General features: G+C 52.8%; 7 protein-coding genes across 7 annotated transcripts; 2 read left to right on the forward strand and 5 right to left on the reverse strand.

The window, feature by feature from the left end:
- Positions 1-373: 373 nt before the first annotated feature.
- On the reverse strand, positions 374-2,251 carry CABS01_05507 (protein phosphatase PP2A regulatory subunit B; the record flags this gene model as incomplete). Its single annotated transcript, XM_060538876.1, has 6 exons — positions 374-397; positions 474-1,069; positions 1,140-1,791; positions 1,864-1,961; positions 2,063-2,103; positions 2,208-2,251. 6 exons carry the CDS (start codon positions 2,249-2,251, stop codon positions 374-376), a joined length of 1,455 nt encoding a protein of 484 aa, XP_060405138.1.
- A 2,229-nt stretch (positions 2,252-4,480) lies between these two features.
- On the forward strand, positions 4,481-5,515 carry CABS01_05508 (uncharacterized protein; the record flags this gene model as incomplete). The annotated part of the gene is made up of 1 exon (XM_060538877.1): positions 4,481-5,515. The coding sequence occupies one exon, from the start codon at positions 4,481-4,483 to the stop codon at positions 5,513-5,515; it is 1,035 nt and encodes a 344-aa protein (XP_060405139.1).
- Positions 5,516-6,202: 687 nt separating this feature from the next.
- Positions 6,203-6,998, forward strand: CABS01_05509 (uncharacterized protein; the record flags this gene model as incomplete). Its single annotated transcript, XM_060538878.1, has 2 exons — positions 6,203-6,486; positions 6,557-6,998. The coding sequence occupies 2 exons, from the start codon at positions 6,203-6,205 to the stop codon at positions 6,996-6,998; spliced, it is 726 nt and encodes a 241-aa protein (XP_060405140.1).
- A 206-nt stretch (positions 6,999-7,204) lies between these two features.
- Positions 7,205-9,141, reverse strand: CABS01_05510 (ADP-ribosylation factor; the record flags this gene model as incomplete). The annotated part of the gene is made up of 6 exons (XM_060538879.1): positions 7,205-7,540; positions 7,607-7,921; positions 7,971-7,991; positions 8,072-8,379; positions 8,435-8,548; positions 8,610-9,141. The coding sequence occupies 6 exons, from the start codon at positions 9,139-9,141 to the stop codon at positions 7,205-7,207; spliced, it is 1,626 nt and encodes a 541-aa protein (XP_060405141.1).
- An 856-nt stretch (positions 9,142-9,997) lies between these two features.
- CABS01_05511 (MutS domain V) lies at positions 9,998-13,345 on the reverse strand (the record flags this gene model as incomplete). The annotated part of the gene is made up of 5 exons (XM_060538880.1): positions 9,998-11,103; positions 11,157-11,687; positions 11,739-12,237; positions 12,294-12,487; positions 12,583-13,345. 5 exons carry the CDS (start codon positions 13,343-13,345, stop codon positions 9,998-10,000), a joined length of 3,093 nt encoding a protein of 1,030 aa, XP_060405142.1.
- An 858-nt stretch (positions 13,346-14,203) lies between these two features.
- On the reverse strand, positions 14,204-14,721 carry CABS01_05512 (transmembrane protein 32; the record flags this gene model as incomplete). The annotated part of the gene is made up of 2 exons (XM_060538881.1): positions 14,204-14,588; positions 14,666-14,721. 2 exons carry the CDS (start codon positions 14,719-14,721, stop codon positions 14,204-14,206), a joined length of 441 nt encoding a protein of 146 aa, XP_060405143.1.
- Positions 14,722-15,655: 934 nt separating this feature from the next.
- CABS01_05513 (HMG box protein) lies at positions 15,656-17,325 on the reverse strand (the record flags this gene model as incomplete). The annotated part of the gene is made up of 3 exons (XM_060538882.1): positions 15,656-16,894; positions 16,951-17,022; positions 17,092-17,325. The coding sequence occupies 3 exons, from the start codon at positions 17,323-17,325 to the stop codon at positions 15,656-15,658; spliced, it is 1,545 nt and encodes a 514-aa protein (XP_060405144.1).
- Between the last annotated feature and the right edge of the window lie 3,492 nt (positions 17,326-20,817).

Consider the following 20,817-nt stretch of genomic DNA (forward strand, 5'->3'; position numbering starts at 1 on the left):
AGGCATTGATAACCGTGACGACGTGACACGATGGTCGGGTCCATCTATTCCTAGTGCTTCTTCCATATCTTCCACGTGTTCCTTCACCACTGTCCTCTCCCCAAGCACTTTTCGATGGTCCCGAGTACCCAGCAAACTCTTTCCTACTGGTCGAGTTGGCCTCTTGATTCGAAAGTCTGGCAAAGACGGCGATTGTATCAAGAGGCCACAGCTGCGACGTAGACCCGAGACATCTTCTCCTGTCAACCAAATCCTCCAGGTTGTAGGAGGCGATAGCCTCGATCCACATCGTCCAACTGTGTCGCTGTGCTTCGTCCGAGCATGAGTGTCCTCACTCGTCATAGTGCTCAAGGGCTTCGGTTGTTATTCATCCTTATAGTGCAGAGAAGACAAATAGCTATGAAAGAAGTCAGCCCACTCAACCCCCAAATTCCAGGGATGGAAAGAGAATCGTCATGCCGCCAAGGACTTACGTTGTTCGTTGCCGCAATCGCGATGCTATCCTCAAATGGATGCCAGCTCATATGGAGGATCTTCTTGTTGAAGTCGATCTGGTCGGCATCGGTTTCCTTGCGCATCCTTTGGCCCTGGCCACCGGCTCCAGCAGCAGGACTGCCAGCACGGGAACCTCCCTTCTTGCCACCATTGGTTGCGGTTGGGCTCGTAGACGAATTGATGGGTGTCGGTACGCCAACCTTCTTAGCCTTGAAGGCAGACTTGTCGGCCTGCAGCACCACTTCGACTTCCTTGTCGGGGTCTGAAGGATAGATCATGAAATTGTTGTTGTAGCTGCCAGTCATGACATTCTTGGCATCCCCTGAGAAGACAACCTCAAACTTGTCAAAGATGCTGTCGTTCTCATACGTATCGCATAACCGAGGACGCAGGTGCTCGTGGATGGGAATCGTCTTGACGGGCTGTCGCTCCATGTTGATATCCCAAATCTTCACCGTTAGGTAATCGCGAGAGAGAATGTAACGACCATCATAGGAGAATCGAACGTCTGAGATGGAGGAAATGATTTCGGAGAAAAACGACCTCGAGGACGGATCTTCCTCTTGCTCAAAGACTACATCGATGACAAAATGTTAGTGTCGAGCAGATCGCAAAGAGTTCAGACGGAGAAGCGCAGTACGTACGCTTTGCGTGGCTATCACAGAGAGCACTCTGGCGCATGTCGGCAAGCTTGATGGTGCCCTTGGAGCTTGCGTACATGAACCAATTGCAGCTAAGAGGGTGAAACTCGGCAGCGGTGATAACCTCAGTCAGCTCCTCCATGTTTGCAGGCTTGATGTCGACAATGTTGAAGCTCTGATCCTGGATATTCAGGTTCCAGAGGTTGATGCGGAGGTCGTCCGAGCTGATAAATGTCTCGCCATCGCTGTTGACGGATATGCTGTTGATGTGATAGGCGTGGGCATTTGCATACGTTCGGCGAGGTACGGCGGCAACGACGGTGTCATGATGGGTCAGGCGGGGCATGATGAGGTCTTCAGAGTTCTTGAAGCGATGCGCAGGTGACTGCTTCGGAGCACCCCCACCGCCAGCGAGGTTTGCGGGAGTCAAGTCATCGGATAGATTGTTCTCGGCAACGACCTTAAGCGACTTTTCGAATACCTTCCATAGCTTGATCGTCTTGTCGTTTGTTGAGAGCAGATAGTGTGATGCATTCTGTCGACGACACCACTTGATCTTATTGATCTTTTCCTCAATTTCCAGCGACTTCAGGTAGTCAAACTCGGGTTCGTGGGACTGGAATTCGGTATGGAACTTGTACTCGCATGTTTTTTTCTGTTCAAGAATATTAGCATAAGGTCAAGAATGAAGAGTACGCCTTCCACTTGAATGCCAGGTTTCGCTCACCGTTTCGTTCCGTTCGAACAATACGACCCGGCCGCCTTTGTCTCCCGTCGCGAGATAGTTACCCGTGTGATCGAACTCGACCGTTGAGATGATATCAGCTGGGAGAAAGGGTTAGATCTACAGACGATAGAGTCGACAGAACCTGCCATAGTAGCGGCGGTAGTGGTCGCCAGACAAGGGATTGCGGGCTGCAGCTTACCTTCGGTGATGTCCTCCACATCGCCCTTGTCTCCAAAGCACCTATTGCGTAGCGTAAGCACTTATCCCAGCAAGGGCGAGGGCGGGGCAGTCGAGATGAGGATAATGGAAAGGAAGACATGGAGCCAAGGAGCAAGAGCACGTACTGGGTGAACTTCCACGTGGGGGAGTTCGTGTCGCTGTCCACCATGTTTGCAGACCAGTTCTGTACGGGCTAAGAAATGGACTTGTAGATGTTGATATGGACGAGCGGAAGAGGCGAGGTGGCGGGGTATGTCGAAGACGAATGAAGGGGCGAGCTTTAGTGGTGCGGAAAGAGAGAGAGAGAGAGAGGTTGTCTCTCGGCGCTGGGAGAATATGGACAGGGCTGAGATGGGCCACACGACAGTCGAGCTGGACGGCGCGAAGAGCGTGGGTTGGTGCTGAGGTGAGAGTAACTGCGATGATGTGCGCAGAAGAGGGACCTAAAAACACGCAGGCAAAGTGGAGGAGTGCGAGAGGCAATTGCGGACGAAGAGCAGGCGAGTGGTTTCTATGTCATTGGGATGAGGCAGAGATAGATCGGGCGGGTCGTAGTTGACGAGGGGTTGAAAAGGGAGGCCCGTAGCTCGAAGGCTCTGCGGTAAGGAAGGGTAGGTGCGTGGTGTTTGGCGTATGCAGCAGCGGGAGTGGAAATGCTTCAGGGATTTGCACAAAGGCGTATTGCTTCGGATGCTGGGACGGTTGAATATTCTGATGACGGCGAAGACCAAAAGTCGGTTGGTCGAGGGCTTGCACGTTGTTCGTATGGAGGGGGGGTATCGCGGCGCAGATTGCGGGTAGGCGAGAGCAGGGTGCAGACTGCGCAAGGTTGAGGTTGGGGTGAGAAGGTAAGGTCAGGTAGGTAAGGTAGGTAGGTGGGAGTGGTGGAGTGATGGTGGACGGGATAGAAAGAGGTGACGCTAAGGTAAGGTAGAGAGAGAGGGATGTTGCGTGGGCTTGATTTGCTTCCAGGTCTTCCAGATTCGCTAAGGTACGGATAGGTATCCAATCCGTACTGTATTCCATACACCCCGGGCTGACTGATCGATGGCACTGGTAGCAGGATAAGGTAGGTGGGCGCCGTAAGGTACCGGTGCTGCCCTCCCGTCCACTGCGACCTACCCAGGTACCTACCTTAGGTAAGGTGCCTTGGGTAAAGTGAGGTACCTACATTGGTTGTTGTCGTACCCAACCTAACGAGCTCCGATTTGTGGCTGCTGCCATGAGAGCGGGCGGGATGAGGGTCAACATAGGAATCCAGCGGGAATCGCGATTGGATATCGAAGTACCTACGCGCCACGGAGTACTCCCTACCTACCCAAGGTCGACCTGGAATTCAGTAGACAGTTGTTGACGGGACCGGGGAGGGGCAGAGTACCTACCTTACCTTACTTAGTCTGAGGTGGGTGGCACAATTGGGTTGGAGGCATACCTAGGTTCGCCCAGTACGGAGTAGGGTAAGTAAAGTAAGTAAGTACGGATACCTACTTATCCGTAATGTGCCGCTATCGATGTATGTCCCATGTACGGAACGATAGCTAGGTAGAGTAGCTTACATAAATAATCTTGACAAAAGCGTAAGTATCACTCAACATTCACGGGCAAATCCCTCAAATGACACAGAGAGAGGCACAGAAATGATTCAGTAGATCGTGAATCAAAAAGTCGACAACAGCAGGGTTCGAACCTGCGCATCCGAAGATAATAGATGTAGAACAACAAATAATTCAAGTCTATCGCCTTGGACCACTCGGCCATGTTGCCTTGCCCTGACGAGGTATTGAGGGGTTCAAGACGCCCCTCTTGACTGTGATTCTGATTCCCCGCCCCGTGCTTCCCCCACTTGCGTCCCACGACTACGTAAGTGGAATGGTGAATATCTACCTAGTAGAAGCTTGAAGCTGCCAGCTGCGTTGGGGTACAGTACTCCGTACGCAACTCGTAAACGGGGCTCACATGTGCAGCCAAAGAGCCCGGCCGAATGGAGATTGCCGAAGAGACGTCAACTGCTTCCGGGTCAATTCGCACACTTGGTGCCCATTACCTTACTGTTGGTAGGTACCCTAGGTACCGTTTATCACCTGGAACGCAAAGAATACACCTAATCACGGTACTTCGTACCTACCTTACCTAGGTTACCTTACCTTATCCGTTCTACAAGCTCAAGGTACCTACCTACCTTAGCTACGGCCCATGGCCGGCACATCAACGACACAAGAAGCCCACGGCAGGCATGAACCTCGGTCTCTGTGTAACACACGAATACATACCAGACATTTAGATCCCCCTCATCTCGCACTTGCAATATCATGTCACCAACCTCTTGTCTCGCTGAGCCCAAGTTGCCATTCTGAACCCCCAAGCGCCCACTACACACCTCTTCTTCACTCCTATCAGCATGGTCGAGCAAAATAGTCGCGATGCCGTCTCCAGTCCTTCAGACAAGGGCAAGGGCAAAGAAGCTTCCACCGTCCCTCCCTCCGATGTCCAAACGGCGCCTGATGATGGCACAGCTCTACATCAGCAAGGTGACCGAAATACACCGCCCAACTCCTCATTTGCATCCCGCCTTACGGCATCTGCGGCCAGCCTTTCTCGCAGCGCTCTGACAGCTTCCTCTGCCACCGAAACCATCCGTAACGGAACGACGGGAGCGAAAGTTTCACCCGGAACTTCCTCCTACTCTGCCCAGGGCTCCGGAAGCCACCGAGATACTGCTACGTATCGCAGTCCAAGCAGCGCGAACCCCGGCACCGCCACGGGCTTTGGTTCGGCAACAGGTCTATCCACCGCTGGTGGACAGCAGTATGAAGACTTCATGGATGCTCAAGCTCAAGCGGTTCTCGATGACCCCTCTCAGCCTCAGAGATCAGCCGAGGTTCAGGAAAGCAACTCTGGGATCGTCCTTGTCAGCGAACACACTCAACACATACCTCTCTCATCAGGCATCAAGTCCGATTTCCAGATACAAGAGGCCAACGACGGCCTAGGCGTTGTTGATCTACTAAACTCTCTCGAGTTGGATGGGTTTGACGTGAATGATGACGACCTGCAGACGTATATATCCCCAGAAGAAGAATTGTCGCTAAAAAGAGCCCTTTTCGACGATGCCCATGGAAGAACTGCCTCCAACTGGACCTCCCTCCTCGACTTCCAGCCCCATTTTCTGAATGGAGACGATCCCAGCGAATTATTGCAGCATTTTGGCGTCGCAGATGTGCAACAAGCCAGAGCCATGTGGATGGAAAGCTGGAACGATGTGCTTACGAGCTACACGGACGAAGTTTGGGGTGACCTCGGGTCCCTCGCCCGACAAGCGCACCAAGAAATTGAAGGGGCGCGCGGAGATGGGACAGAAGCTACGACAGGCCCCGGCGAGATGCAGGCACTTCAACGGCTCAGACAGATTCTGGCCCATGTTCGAGGCCGTTAATCGCGACGAGGGTGTTGTGCTGCGTGCAAAGCTTGCTCTGTGCATCAAGACCAGGGCCCGAGGGACTGAGGCCGGGGTTGCTCTGCCAACTGTCCTTCGCCCAATGACATCATGCGATTGCAACCCTCATTGGCGTCTTCCTACCCCCTCACCCTGCGAAGCTCAGATACCCAGCCACCTCACCCACCCTGGCGGTCCTTTTGGCCTGGGTAGTCCGAGGGAATTTGCATGCATGCAACCCACCTCACCAAACCAACGAGGGCGGGGTTGGACAGCTCACCTTACTTCCTCACAGTAGTTCGAGTGCAGGGACGAGAAATTGGGCGAAAGCCTTGGCTGTGGCTGGTACCCAGCAGATTGACAGCGGGCAGGCTTTGACACTCGTGTAATCCTCCTGTTGGAGCAGCTTAAGAGCGACATACAAGTACTACTGTATTAGCTCTCCGGTCCATCTATCCTCCACACTTCCCACAACCACACCGAATTCGTAGCCAGCTTGTGAGACAACTGCCCGATGCCATCCGGGACGGATAACTGACTATTCACTCCTGGATCGAGGAGACACCCGGCTTATCTATCACAAAAGGCAGCAACAGACACTCCTCCACTTCCGCACGGCTAGGGCGAGGAAACAGGAAGGCTACGTCAACTACGATCCGGGCCTGGCCCATTATAATCCACGAAATTATGAGGTTATCACGATGGACAACGCGACTGGCAATACTGGGGACCACAGAAATGGTTTTCGCCCTGAGCCCAACTCCGACTTCAACTGACACCAAGGCTATGGTTCCCACCGCCGCCTACGTGCTAGGCGGTGCGCCGTTGCAATTATTTAGACGTCAAGATTGCCCGGCTGGCACATCCAAATGTTCGGATTCACTAGGCGCGACATTTGATGGAATATGTTGCGCCACGGGACAAGTGTGCGAACTGGACGATAATAACCGGCCAGCTTGCTGTCCCTCTGGGTATGACTGAACCTCCGGCATTACTTCGTTACGAGACAAAGCCCGGCTAATTTGGAGTCGCACATTTTAGAGCTGTTTGTACCGGCACGGCTCCGACGACAGTACCGACTGCTACGGCAGTTTCATACGTCCCCAATGCCTACTTTCCATTCCCATACATAGCGACATCGCTCGATCGCGGCGAGTGTTCATCGGCCCTCAGCCAATGTTCCCGAAATTACCAAAGTTGCGTCACTCAATTAGACGGCAATGCGGGCTTCGGCGTTACTGTGATTGTTCCTGGCGGGGGTGGAACCACCGTCGCCGCAACCCGGCCGGACGTTGGAACATCGGCAACACCTATATGTTCCAGTCTTAGCTCCCAAGCATGCTACGGCTTGAACAATGACCAGTGTGCTCAATCAACCACGGTGAATGGCGTCGTCATCAACGCCGCAGCACGTCCGACAGCGGCATGCGTGGCCAAACTCGCGGCGGGCTTAGGGATCGCCGTGTTCGGTGCCATGCGATGAAGGGCAAATCAGAGGATTATCAGTGCAAGCAGTTGGATCAACGTGGGAACAAAGTTGTTCACGTAGAGAAACGACTCGTGGAGTTCCGATTGTGTTGCGTTGTTTGTTTTCTTGCTCATTATCCGCTTAGATGAGATGGACAGGGAATACCCCGATTCTTTGCAGTACATCACTTGACTATTGAATGCGGCGCCCCGACATCTTGATTAATGTTCGTCTCTATCATCTTGTACACGTAGTCCAACAAAACGCCGGGTGCTTCGCACCGCGGTGTGGGCCCAAGCCTCGAGCACATCGCTGAGGATCTCAATCATGCGACTGAAAAAGAAAAGACTAATGAAGGAGATTCCGGCAATCACGGCAAAACAGACCCAGTACATCTTGGGGGTGTAGTGTTCCACCAGATCGGGTATCTCTACAGAGAAATAGCTGGTCATGAATGTTATGGGGAGAAAGAAGACGCTCAGCTTGGCTAGTACGGTAGCGCTCCTGCTCAGGCGTGCAGTCGCCTGCGAGTCCCTTTGGGCCGTGAGGTTGAAATACTGTTTAGCAGCATCGTCAGCAAACATTCAATACACTCGGCTCGAGCATGTTTCCCGGAAACCTACCGTGTTCGAGAGTGCGTTTTGCTCGTCTAGATACTCTTGGATTGTGTTGAGCATCAACAGTTGCAGTCTGTCTCCAAGGCGCTCGAAGCGACTTCTTGCTGACGACGATATATTTACCTCGCCGAACATATTTCCAGATAACTCTAGGCGTCCGCATTGACCCTCGTGACAGGCATCTAGGGACCGAGGCGACCAACAGATACGCTTGATGAGGCTTTTATAACCCTCAAACAAGTGTTGGAGTTGGCTGAGCTCCTTTCTCAGAGTATGTAGTGATTCAATAATCTCCCCTGTCTTAATCTTGGTTCTTCGACTCTTGCTTGAAAGTCAGTTCTCTGCTCCCGGTACGGCATCAGTGACCTACCGGCTTCAAGATTTGATCGCTCTGCAACGCAACTTGGTATCAGCAGGTATCCATCTTCGATTACAAGTCATGGTCGTCAAGACTCGGTCCCCGTGACTTACCAGTCGACCCAGCTCTTGCTTGGAAGTTCTTAAAACTGGCAGGGCCGATGAATAATCCTCGAAAAGATAATAGAAAAGATTACTCGAGCCCTCGCAGGCAGTGTTGCTGCCGAGTCCTTGGCGAGGCATCGCCTGCCTGACCGGCTTCAGCGAGAGAAGCCTTCGTTCGAAATCTTCTACGCCGTGCTTGGATAGTTGGCACAAAACGCTGGTGGTGTTGGATCTCGTATTGACGAGTTCTGCCATGGACCATTCTTCGTCTTCGGGGTATTCTGACGATGGCGTCTCGTGGAAAGATACCACGACGGCTATGTCGGTGATGAGCACGGCACGACGATTCGTACGATCATGTCGCAAACTTACAGTCGGAGCTGAGGGCAAGCCATGACCAGTGTCTGGGCGGTAACAGACTTGGACTATGTTCGGTGGCTTTAGAATGTGGCCGGGTGTGCAACCAGTTAGCACCGATGCAGAGGACTGGTCGATAATCAGCTATCTTCTGGCAGTACTTCTGGAATCGGGGTGTCCGAGAACTCACAGTCATTCCCCTGGTCAATGGAGGTGTAATTGACCGTCTCCTTCACGAGTTGGTAGATCTGAAGCTCCTCCAACACTTGCGCCTGCGTCTGTCCTGGTGGTGGAAGTCCGAGGCCGTCAGACAACGACCCCTTCTCAACATCGCTACCTTGCGGTGACACCTGCGTCGCGTTGGCCTGCTGCTTGATGAATGACAAGGCCGGAGCCGTCATGATGGCGAGAAGTCTCTTGGAGAACCCGTACTGGGCGCCGATGCGTTCCACGGCTGGTTTCTGCATGCTCGGTGACCAGATATTGATCCATCGCACCATGTCGTCTTTGCGCTTTCGGGTGGCGAGCTGGTCGAAATCATCAGAGGTCAGATTGAAGGCGATGAAGGCCTCGTGGAGGTTGAACTCGACGACAAAGTTGAGAGCCTTGTCGTTGGCAGCCTCGGCCTTGACGCGAGTGTACACGGCTTCATCATCTAGATTCTGGAACTTGTCGTCCAACGTGACAGCAGCAGCGGCGGCGGCGGCGAATGGTATCGCCATGATCTACGACCATTGAACTTTTTGGCGGATAGCCATCAGTCAGAGCATGTGAGACTGAAAAGACTGTTTTTGATGCTAAAGCCTGCGATGATGCCTTGAGCTGACAGCCTTGGCCAGCAGAGAGCTGCACGAATACCTCAGCCCTACATCTTATGTCCTTGCTGGCCGGTGACCCCATGCAACAGAGAGTGGGAGGGCGAACCACTCGCTCACACTGTCTCACTTGATTCGCTGCAGAGGATCCGCCAATGTTGGTTCGCGGCGGCTATATGCACATGCGTCGGCGCCTATTTGAGGTTACAACAACACTCAGCCCGTATTTATGCAGCAGGGGTATCGGAGGCGCCCAACGTTTGTTGAAGCGATTCAGCTTGAGAAAAGACATGGTTTATCAAAGATATCATGTGTGTGACATGATAACTGGAGACGTGCGGCTGCCTCTATTCGCGTTCATGTTTCTCAATGTGGTAGTACTGATCACGAGTAACATTGCCAACGTGTGACAGCAGACACCTTGGACTTCAATCGTTAAGCGATAGCATCACATCAGTCATATGGAGTCTTCTGGGAGGTCACGGATGAAACTGTTGTGCGAGTGCAAGACAATTGGGTCTGCGGTCTCTTGTTACCTTGGGTCTAACGTCTATACCGGGGTCCTTTTTCAAATGCCGTCTTGATATCAGCTACTCGAATCACCCACTTAGCAAACAATTGTCTCATTTTTTTTTACCGGATCTAAGACTTAACAGCAATCTTCCCCTTTCACGCATCATCTAAGCCAGTCGTCATCCGGCAACGCGCCAGGACCTCTCGTACTTTCCCCCATGCTCATAAAGCTCAACTTCTCGCAGATACTTCACTCAACCATTGCCGGCACGAGAAGACTCTCCAAAATGCCCAGAGTAGACAAAGTACCTCGCCCTCTAGACTGAGGATTTCCAGGGCCATCCAAGGAGATTCGAAGAAACTGACGGGCAACGTTCTCCGCCTCCTCAAGTCGAGCCTCATCTGTAGCATCTAATCTAGCACACACCACCCCAAGGTCTTCATTTCGGGCGAGGAGCAGTACAATAGCCTCAGCTCGCTCGACCACTGCAGTATCAATCCCATTCAACGCTGCACATCTGCTCCCGAAACTTGACGTGCTCCTTCCGGGAACTAGACTGTAAAGAAAAATCACTTGGTCCTCCATCTGGTTCGCGTCGATATCAAGACGGACTTCCATGTGCGCGAGCGATAGCCTTGGTCGCTCTTGAAGATAACCTCCTTCGAATATCTCATGATAATGCGTTGTGATCAGAACTTTGGGGGACTGTAAACCGAGCGTGCTGAAGTGGTCAATGAGGGCAGTCATCAAACCAGCTCCATCATCAGCTGCCGTCCCTTTGCCAAATTCGTCGATTGCCACGAGTGTTCGACGGGTAGCACGATTCAACAGGAAGGCCACCTGCCTCAAATCGGTACCAAATGTACTCTCCGCTTGCGAGACGCTTTCCCGCGTCGAGATACGTGTTAGAATTTGGTCCGTGAGGCCAATCGTCGCGCCGGTAGCGGGCACGAAGCTGCCAATATGGGCGAGGTAAACAATGAGGGCAACCTGCTTGACATATACACTTTTCCCCGAATGATTTGGCCCTGTGATAATGAGAGTGCTGATGCCAATGTTATTGTTGTCTGGCATCGATGTTGGTGTTTTTGCTTCATCGGCAGAGCCTCCGATAAGAATACAATCATTGGGGATGAATGCAGGCACCACCAGTTCCTGAAGGGGGTGACGTCCTCCGTAGATTGACACAATGTTGTCTTCTGTCATAGTGGGACATATCCAGCCATATTTGAGTGCTCCGCTAGCAAGGGCTACAAGGCAGTCAAGTTCGCCGCAAACATCGGACACGCGACTGAGGGTAGCCTCATGTTCGAGGATCTTACAGGCTAGACCGTGCAGGATATCAACCTCGAGATCTAGAGAAATCTTAGCAAGGTAATCATTTTGTCAGTAGGACTTCGCCACGAACCAACAATCCTGCTGTAAGTGTCCCCGAAGTGGTCATCTAAGTCCATCATGAGGTTGTTCTTGAAGTATACATTGTCGTTCGCCGTGAATCTTTGCTCCCAATGGTCACCGGACAGTCCTTGACCTTCGTAGCCTGCCTGAGTGCCCTCGAGTAAAGGGACAACAGTGAGGAAGCCCAATTGCGGCCAAAACACACAGCCTGTGACGAATTTGCGAGCCCACGTCGGGAGCTCCAACGACAATGTTGTGCTGACCTCGTTTAACAGGGATTCTAGCCCTTGGTAAGTCTGCTTCAATTCATCGAGTTCAGTGTTTACGTGTAATTTCACAGCGATGCGTGAGTTTGCCTTAGTTTCCTCGAAATCGACAACCTTTCCTACCAAATCTATAATTGCCGTCAACTTGTCCACTGCGACGACCTGCACCATCTGGTTGATAGAGTCAGCTCTCGCTTCGTCAGACAAGTTGCTACCATGGCTGACCTTTTGTATGATGACAAGGCCATTGGAGTTTCGCAGCTGAAGTATGGCGTCTCTGAGACGTAGCACATGGAGCGAAAATCGAGTAAGTGTCCACTAAACACCACGCTCGATTGAAGCCCAGCCAGCCGGAGATTCTGCTGCGCCTCTTTGCAACTGAGCCAGAGTTTTCTTGATATCTGTGACCTTTCGTAGTCCTTGAGATATGCTCGAAAAGGCCTCTTCGTTCCCCGGTTGCAGGAATACCGCAATGGTTGCTTGCCTCTCGCGGATCATGTCGATGTTGACTAGTGGGCGTAAGAAGAGTTGTTTGAGCCGTGCCTTGCCTTGAGGGGTGCCAGCGAACGGGTGAAAGATGCCGAATAGAGATAGGCTTTCTTTCGAACCGGAGACTGCTTTTCCCGTGCCGGAGATCAGGTTACTCGGATGTAATTCGGATTGGAATACTTGGAGGGAGGAGAGCGTGTCGGCGTTTACAAACATGAAGTCCGCCAAAGCAAACATCCGCAGCGACACTCCGAAAGCTCTCTCTATATTTTCTGCTGCCCGTTGAGCATTCTGAAGTCGTATAGTCTCGCACAGCACGGCACCGGCACAGCCAATCTATATGTGTTAGAATTGCATTCGACAAATATGGCATTTTCTTCATCATAGCTTACTGATGCAACGCTCTCCAGATCTACAAAAGACCCGAGACGCATCGTTTTGACATCTTGGCATTCCTCTCCGGGACCCTGCAAGCTGCGACTGGAGAGGCCGAATCCTGTATTCGTCACCAGAGCATGTTCCGAGGCGGCGATCGGTAGATTCGTTAACCTCTCCATAGCAGCCGCGTGGCTGAATTCAGTTGAACCTAGAAGTCGGAGAATGTAGTTATCCCTTTCAGATCCTATGAGAATGATTCATGAGCGCCCAAAATCACAGCCCCTATCTCAAGGAATGACTGACCTCGGTCCACATTACTTTGATATTGCTCAAAGAAGTGAAGAATCGCATCCGGTACTTTCAGGGGTAGCAAGACGGTCGTTGGTTGAATGTGCAGCATGAGCATTTCGACAAACTGCAACGGCGCAGTGCAGGACATATCCTGCAGAAGAAATAAGCTGTTTTCGTCTGTATCATAATAGGCACAACCAAGGACACCTTTCACTTGAACGGAAATGGCCATAAGAACCTCGTTCCTCCGCTCGACTTGAGCCATTCCTTCTCTGCCAAGGAGTAACGATGCCTCGTACTCGCTGCTTGACAGTGGTAGGGGCATTTGACGGTTGCCGAATTCGACTTCAGCAGCAATCGAGGGCAAGAAATAGTTGTTGGACGGCAGTGTCAGTCGATTCGCGGAGTCTACGAGGTGATCTTGATATCCGGAATCTTCAATGTATTGTCCTGCAGATGGCGAAATCTCCTCAAGTGATGGTACACGGGTACGACGAGGGCTCGAGAAAATGGGCGAGGTGTGGTGCGGACCAACGACACTGGAACTACCGCGCGATCCTCGATATGCATGAGTGGAAGATCCCCTCGAACGACGAGGTGTATATGAGCTCCCTCTTGAGCTGACATCCGAGCCAGTCCATGATTCACCTCGTTGGCCTCCCCACGAGCCCCTCTGCGAGCCACCTCTCGACCGGTCTCTGGAACCTCCGTGGAGGATACTCCTGCGAGGTCGACCACGCCAAGGACTGGACATGGCGCTGCCTCGTCCCGGCATTGTTGGGCGTGCGAGTAAATGGGACGGAATGACGAGGCGTTTAGAACTAGACACGGCGAGAGGGAACAATGAGTAATATATGTCCTTGGGGGAAAGAACCGCTTGGCAATCCAGGCGTGATTTATTGTGTGAACAATCCGAAAAGGAGACGAAGAGAAGCCCAGAATGGCAGAACTTAGGTAGTGGTAGGAGGCAGGACTAACACGAGCATGTCCAGGTAACTGTGGCACGATTTCGCTCGCGGCAAGTTCAGATAATTCTCGGCTCTAAATGTCAGGGACCTGAACTTATCCCAATTCAGTCGTGCTTGCCTCGGAGACAATGGGAAGGTTGGTAAGGCAAGGTGCCCAGGGTACTTGCCTAATCTTGTGTAGAAGGCGCTCCTGGTGCACGTTGATTACCTAGCTCTGACACCATTTGGGTGCCCCAAAGCAAGCACGGCGGGACCGCGAAAGGAGTGCCAGCCTTTGCTGATCTTCTCGATGGTTTCCTGCATGCGCAACCGTCGGGGCTACGTATGAGCGGGTATTTAGGGTAGGTAATTAACTTTGATGAAGCCAGGTTGCCTTCCGACGCGACCTCGAGCACTTCTACGATGTCAATGTGCCTGGGAAGTGGAACAGTCTTCTCTGCCGTTCGTCCCCTGTTGGATTATCCTTTTCTCAAATTCCTGTAACAGTGGTGAAAGAAGCACTGGATCTAAATACCTTGCCTATTGCATGATGAAGGGTCAAATTCATCGTAGGGAGCTGTCTTCCGAGGCCATTACGATGAGCACTCTGACATGGGCGTGCCCACATTGAAAATACGTTGCAGGCATGTTGTTGGCTTGACTATGTTCATTCGCCATTCCAGAACTCAACCCGACTTGGCCGTGGTCCCGGCCTTTCCCCCAGCCTTGACCCAGTTCGTAAAGTCTCTCTTTTGTTTCCGAACGTCGGCGAAGCCGGGCCGGCTCTCCAGAATTTGAAACGGGTTGCCAACGTAGTCCTTCTCCACCTCCCCGCTGCCCGTCAGGAATCCCATCTCGCCCTCTCGTTCAATTTTGCCTGCCCACACGCGCCATTCGATCGGCCGAAGATTGGGTGCGCCCAAGACCATACCCAGGACGACGATGAGGGTCGCCACGGCCGCTTCGATTGTAATGTCCGCCGGTAGCGACGTGGTGGCTGAGGCAGATGTTGCTAAAGGCGAAGCTGCTCGGAAGGATTGCAGCGCAGAGTGCTCTTGCGCAGAGTAGCAGCTGTTCAACAAAGCAGGTGTCAAGATAAATGCGAGCGAGGCTAGCTGGAGAACGGAACGTGGGAGAGAGAGACTCACGCATGGCCGAGGAGAAGGAGGCCAATGGCCGTGATCGAGCGCGAGATCCACGTCATGATGTAAGAGCGTAATTGACGCGAGCCTGTTGGTGTAATACCGATCAGCTGCTTCAATATGAACACTTGTTTTTGTCGACTGATTTGGTGCCGGAGAAGATTTGAGATTGTCCCAGGCGTACCTTAGCAAGCTCAAGAGCTCAGTATGTGGAGTAGGCGAAGGGCGACGTGCAGGATAGACCAGGCTACTAGCTAGGATGGTTTCAATGTTGAAGTCGATGGCGCCGGGAGCTTTGGCACGTACGTTGCTGTAGCCTCGTTAAAGTGGTTGAGTGTTACTTTGCGGAGAAGATAGTGCACAAACGAAGCTCCTGATAACGTACTAACACAAGGCCATACCTGGCTTAGTTACATACGGCCGACCCCACGCGTACCGCCGAAGTCCCCTCCGGATTGTCACTCGTGCATTACTACCTGGGGAAACATATCTACGGCTGGGTCTTATTGCCATATCATAAAACCTCGTGCTCATAAGGGATTTCCGACCTCCACTTCGCCCTCAAGCTGCCAGCCATCCCTAGAAGCGGGCCCGAGGGACGTGGCGTCGGGTTTCACAGCGAAGAACGAACGCCATCTCTACTGATCAGTAACCATTTCAGCTCTGGAGACCGCAGGTCTATCGGGATGGCACTGCAAGCTGGAGCAATAAGTAGGTACTTGTGTTTGGAAAGCCTTCAGCTACGGTGTGTGCGCCCTCGATGGAACAAGTCCCGGGCCTCTCTCCTCGTCTTCTCCCCTTTTCTTACTTCATGCTCGCTCGTTTGCCCAAGGATCGCCCTCAATAACATGGTTCATCTCCAGTCTCAACAAAACCAAACAGAAATGAGATTCCCGCCTACGTTCTAAGATACCCAATACTCCTGACGCCCTTCCTTTTCTCGGACAATGTTCAAACAACAGGAGCGAGTCGATTCCGAAGCAAAGCTCCTTCTGCTCATTCTGGTTCTATCCAACTGTTGGTGAAGTGGCTGCTGTCAAGCTCCTCCACTCTCCAACTACTCTCTGGTCCTCTCAGGATCTGAATTTGAGGGTCTGTCAGAAGACTTTCATCATATCCCATACCATCCATCAGTTCCTGCCTTCCGTCGCCAAAGTTGAGCGGATTCGTCCATCGCGGTAGCATGTGATTGCCATACATGTCGCCGTACGGATGACCTCCATGGCCCATTAGACCCGGATCAATTATCGGATCGATGCCGTCAGGATGCGACATTGGGCCGTAGTGGTCGATGCCGTCGTACCGGTGGTCCATCGATGGTGCTGCGTAGCCCATCGCTGGTGATGGCGTCTTCCTGATGAGCACGTCTTCAACAAAGCCGGTGGCGTCCTGACGCTGTTGGACGCTCTGCTGGTAGTACTGGCCGCCGCCAAGGCCGTTCTGACTATATGGTGCTGGGAGAGGTTTTCCAGGGTTGCTGTAATGGTACATGGACTGTGTCTGCACGCCCAGACCCATGGGACTTGTCTGCAGTGGCGGGTAGTTGTGGAAGATGGACGCTGGTGCTTCGTTCCTGCCATGTCCGGGTTTCCTCACTTGCCTGCTCCTTGAGCTTGCGCGGCTGCCATTCCATTCCATGTCATCCATGTCGCCTTGGTCTGAGTCCTCTTCTTCTCTCGCTTTGGGTCTTGGTTTCGAAGGCGTGAACTTGTAGCCCGGGTGAGCAAGCTGGTGGTTCGCGCGCTCTTCCTTCGCCCACTCATTAAATTGGTCCCGAATGTGTTCCGGCTCCAAAGGCCAGCCGGCACCGCAGACCTGAGATACAAGTTGATGGTTATTTTGCGTACAGAGGCTTTTGGCGAGGTTCTGATACGCCTTGCGGTACAACATGAAGGCGTTCATCGGTCGCTTGATTCGGCCTGGGGTCTTGCTCTCTTCGACCTCCTTCATCCGTATTTCTGAAGATCGCTGAACATAGGCCCCAATGTCCGCTACTGGGATGTGCGGTTGCTCCTTTGCCAATTCGCTTAGTGGGCTCTTAACGACATCAACCTTTTTGGCAGACTTTGCCCGCTCCTTCTTCTTCTTGGGCGTTGACTTTTCAACACGTGATGCTCTCACTGCAAGGGGCTTGATGGTAGTTGGCCCCTTCTGGATGCTGAGACCGCTACGTGTGGTCAGCCCATCTGGTGGCCTCGACGGCGTGGGTGGCGACGTGTCAGGGGTGCTGTACGGCTGTAAGGAAGCATGTGAGTGTCTGTATTGCCAAGTTGAACAACGAAGTAGCTTACCTGGTGGCTCAACTCCCCGGACATAGGGCCATATATGGAGCTGACGCTTGTGTCATATCCATGACCATACGACTGTCGAGGCTTGTTTAGTACATGCTATATTGACACACGTGGAGCTGAGCTCGGGACGGGACTGCTTACCATCTGACCATCATGTGGGCGATGTGAGTATGGGGAGTGGTGATCGTATTGCATTTCTTGTCGTGGACCAGGCGTACCGTATCGAGAAGGAGTTTGCATGCCTCCCATATCACTCGGGTGTAAGTGCTCTCGCGGGTAGGATGTGGCTCCTTCCGGGCGTATCAAGTGATGCAGTCCGTTCGGGTAGATATCATCGTTCGAGGGAGCAGGAGATGGGGGACCGTTTTGTTCCATCCCACAGAGCTAAAATCGATGAGGAAAGCTGTTGGAATTATCTGTCGTCGACTGCTAACCAGTGTTGGGTCAACAAGTAGCAAGGAGAGGGCGAAGACGGTGGACTGAGAGACGATGAAGCAGACCAAGTGATTTCTCTCGACGTTGCCTGAATCTCAAGTGTCGCAGATCCTCGGGGGGGTTCTGCTTCTTTTCCTAATTCTGGTGGTTTTGCTCTTGTCTTCACTTGCGGCTGTCTCGGCACTTGTGTATGGGTAAAGTAGTCGTTGGACGACAGGCAAGTGTTGAACTCCGATGGTAACACAAGGCAATGCCTGGGTCAGGTGACGGATGTGTATGGCAGCAGACGCAGGCTCCCAGGTGAGTAAAGGCGAGAGGGAAGAAGACAGGTATGGCAGCGGTGGAGCAGATGGCTTGAAAGAGGCAGCTGCACCCACAGATTATCTACATTCAGTAGATGTCGAGGAGCCGATGGTGGTGTTAGGCAGGGGGTGGTGTATGCATGAGAAAGAAGGAGAGGGTGAGCTAGGTAGGATGGATCGGACGGGGGAGAAGTAGTAGTCCCCGGTGACCAGAGAGTGGAGGGAGGGCTATAGAGAGAGGCAGAGATACTACGGGCAGCTCGTTCCTGAGAGGCCCTTGTGCCGTTGGCTGTCCAGGAAGTACCTGGAGTCTCTGCCTGTGTATGTGTCTCTGATCCGTATGCCTATTGCAGACGCAGCTGCAGCTAGCTGCAAGTATGCAGTGAGTTGCGGTGCGGTGTTGCAGGGACCAGGGATGGCCAAGATGGAGGGCGGGTGAACGAGGTTGCAAGCAGCCGAGAAGCAGGGATTGGTGGTGATCTGGAACCGTTCTCCTGGGATATGGGAAGCAACCACAATGTCCAACTGATGAAGGCCTGGTCAGGCCTGGTCAGGGTCAGGCTTATGAGGGTTGGTAATATGACGAGAGGCCAAGCATGAGAAACTCCATGAATAGCCTGTCTTCTTTCTCTTTGATGGTAGGTGGGGGCGAGAGCAAGTGGGAGAGAGGCGGTAGGGTGCTGATGCTCTCGGGTGGTATCTTCGGGCTTTCTCTTATCGGCTTTGAGTGTTCTTGTTGTTGTTCAGGCGGTTGTTCGCTTCTCGTTGTTCCTCGGTGCTTCTCTTCTCTTTCTCTGCTCGTCTCCGGTGCACATTGGCTATTCTTCTGATCCCCGCTCGTCCAGTCCCAAGATAGCAACGTTGGGTGAAGATGGTGATGGGTTGCCGCCCCGCGTCTCCTTGCCAGCAGGGTTTCTTTCACTTTCTTTCTTGGTCCTTCGGGAGTGCGGCGGTGTTGCAGAGGGGTAGGTGGGGAGTTGAAATGGGAATAGAAGGCAAGGGTGAGCTGAGCTGAGCTGAGATGGCTGTATGTGTGGATGATGTGGGTGTGTATGTGTGTTAGAGAGAGAGGGGGGGGAGAGAGCGTGCCAGATGGATGTCTGAGGGTCTCAATCTGAATCGGAATCCGAATCTGAATCTGAATTTCAAGCGAATAAGAGATCCTGGTCGTGCTCAAAGAACCCCAGAGGCATATAGAAAAGGCCAAGGGAAGTCGGTCTTTGTCAGAAGGGAGAACCGATGAGAGGATTCATTCATTCAACCCTTTGCAAGAGGGGAGGGGCGAGATGGGGAGTGAAAGAAAAGCGTTCGGCCGGGCTGGATGGTTTTATGTCTACATGTTACGCATGTGCATCTGGGCAAGTTGGGACTCTGCTTCTTTTGCTTTAGCCTCCCTTCTATGCCGTCGCTGGCTTCTCTGTGTCCGAAAGAGCATCTAGCTGATTGCCGCATTCGGACATGGGGTTGAAAGCGGCGCCGGGCGGCCGTACCAGCCTTACCAAGCCCTCACCACCAAATGGCAACTCATCTGTTGGTGCTGCTGTGTCTGTTTGGCCGTCTTCGGTTAAAGCGAGCGAGAAATATCCCCGCCCCTGCTAAGGCCGGGGGACGCTGGTGTCCGGTATCCTGGTGTTAGGTTGTGTGTCCATATCGCGAGCTCGGCCATATCGTCGGCTGCCATTATGATTACTCGTGTCAGGCGGTCCCAAGTGGCCAACGCGGCACGGAACCATTGCCATGTTATGCCATGCCATGCCTTGTTCCTGCAATGTCTGGGTCCTGGACATGTACACGAAACTGGTCAATGTTGACGGGGGCGGTAAACGACGCAAATACACCAACATGAAATAGCGGCAGAGACGATGTGAGGAGCGCGGTGCGGCACGACATTGCTCACCAACAAGCAACAGGGGATATAAAGACAGGGCGGGCATCGCTAAGGTGGGGAGACAGCTTCCTCCCATATGAAGTCTGAAGATGTCTTTCTGCCACAATTGCACGGGTGGTGCTGCATCTGCCTCGTCTGATGTTGCTACCGGCGCGGACGTTCAAAAGTGACGAGACGCATCGCTTCCCTCTTGAACTGACGGCATGGCTCCCATCTGAACAGGGGTTCAGGTCTCGCTCTCTCCCCTCAGCCTTCGTCATTTCATCCCGTTTTCCCCCACCGGTTCACGCTGATAGCCGGTCAGTTCAAGACCAAGATCCATCTTCTGGCAAAGCCATTTACGAGGGAACTCACTCAAGTTCCAACTTGACTGATGGCCTGTTCGCTTCTCCTCGCCCTGTCCTGCACCCTTGTCTTCCACCCATCCTGCTATTTTATCGTGCCCATTCATACATGATTGAGCTTCTGACAGTGTTTACTCTGACAGAGCTTCCCCCTCCACTCACCCCTCCCCTTAGCTTAGCCACGCCTCCCCGGATGTCTGTGCACGTGTTCGTCTCTCCCTCCGCGGCTGAACATGCCTTTTTTTTTTTTTTTTTTTTTTTTTTTAACACTTATGAAGGAAAGCAGGGAGGGAAACACGGTGCAGGATTTTTAAAATAGTATCGGGAGAGAGGCCGAAGCAAGGAAGGCCATGCCACAGTCGATATAATATCGTGTGAGGCAAAGATTGACAAAAGGAGTCGATGATGATACAAAACCGCTGGTGACCGGGGATGGAAGATGCGATGTAAATATCTGAGGTTTGTTCAGCTAGAACCAGCCGGATAATCAGGTTGAAGAGCGGCTAGATCTTGTAAGTACCTTGCGTAGCATCAAGAGCAAAATGATCGGCAACGTGGAGCCCTGGCCCGGAGGAAGAAAAAGCAACGAGCCCAGAGGATAAAGTTGGGAATGGTGGGAGTGGGAGTGGGAGTGGGAGTGGGAGTGGGAGCGTGGGACGCACTGCCCTCCCCGTCCTTCACCAAGGACCTAACCAACGCAGCACCTCACGCAAGACGGTTTTGGCAGGGAAGGCGAGGCAGGCAGGCCGCACAGGCAGGCAGGGTCGGCAGGGAATTGGAATGTTTGTTTGCTCCTTCTGCTGCCGGAAGTGTTGGTGGCGTCACTTCTCATTGGTCTTGTCCAGAAACAGAGCGTGGCGCGCATTCCACCTCGCTCATTCTTTGACTCTTCTACGTC

The sequence above is a fragment of the Colletotrichum abscissum genome (assembly GCF_030869225.1).
Source record: "Colletotrichum abscissum strain IMI 504890 chromosome Unknown Scaffold_11.1, whole genome shotgun sequence".
Taxonomy (NCBI): domain Eukaryota; kingdom Fungi; phylum Ascomycota; class Sordariomycetes; order Glomerellales; family Glomerellaceae; genus Colletotrichum; species Colletotrichum abscissum.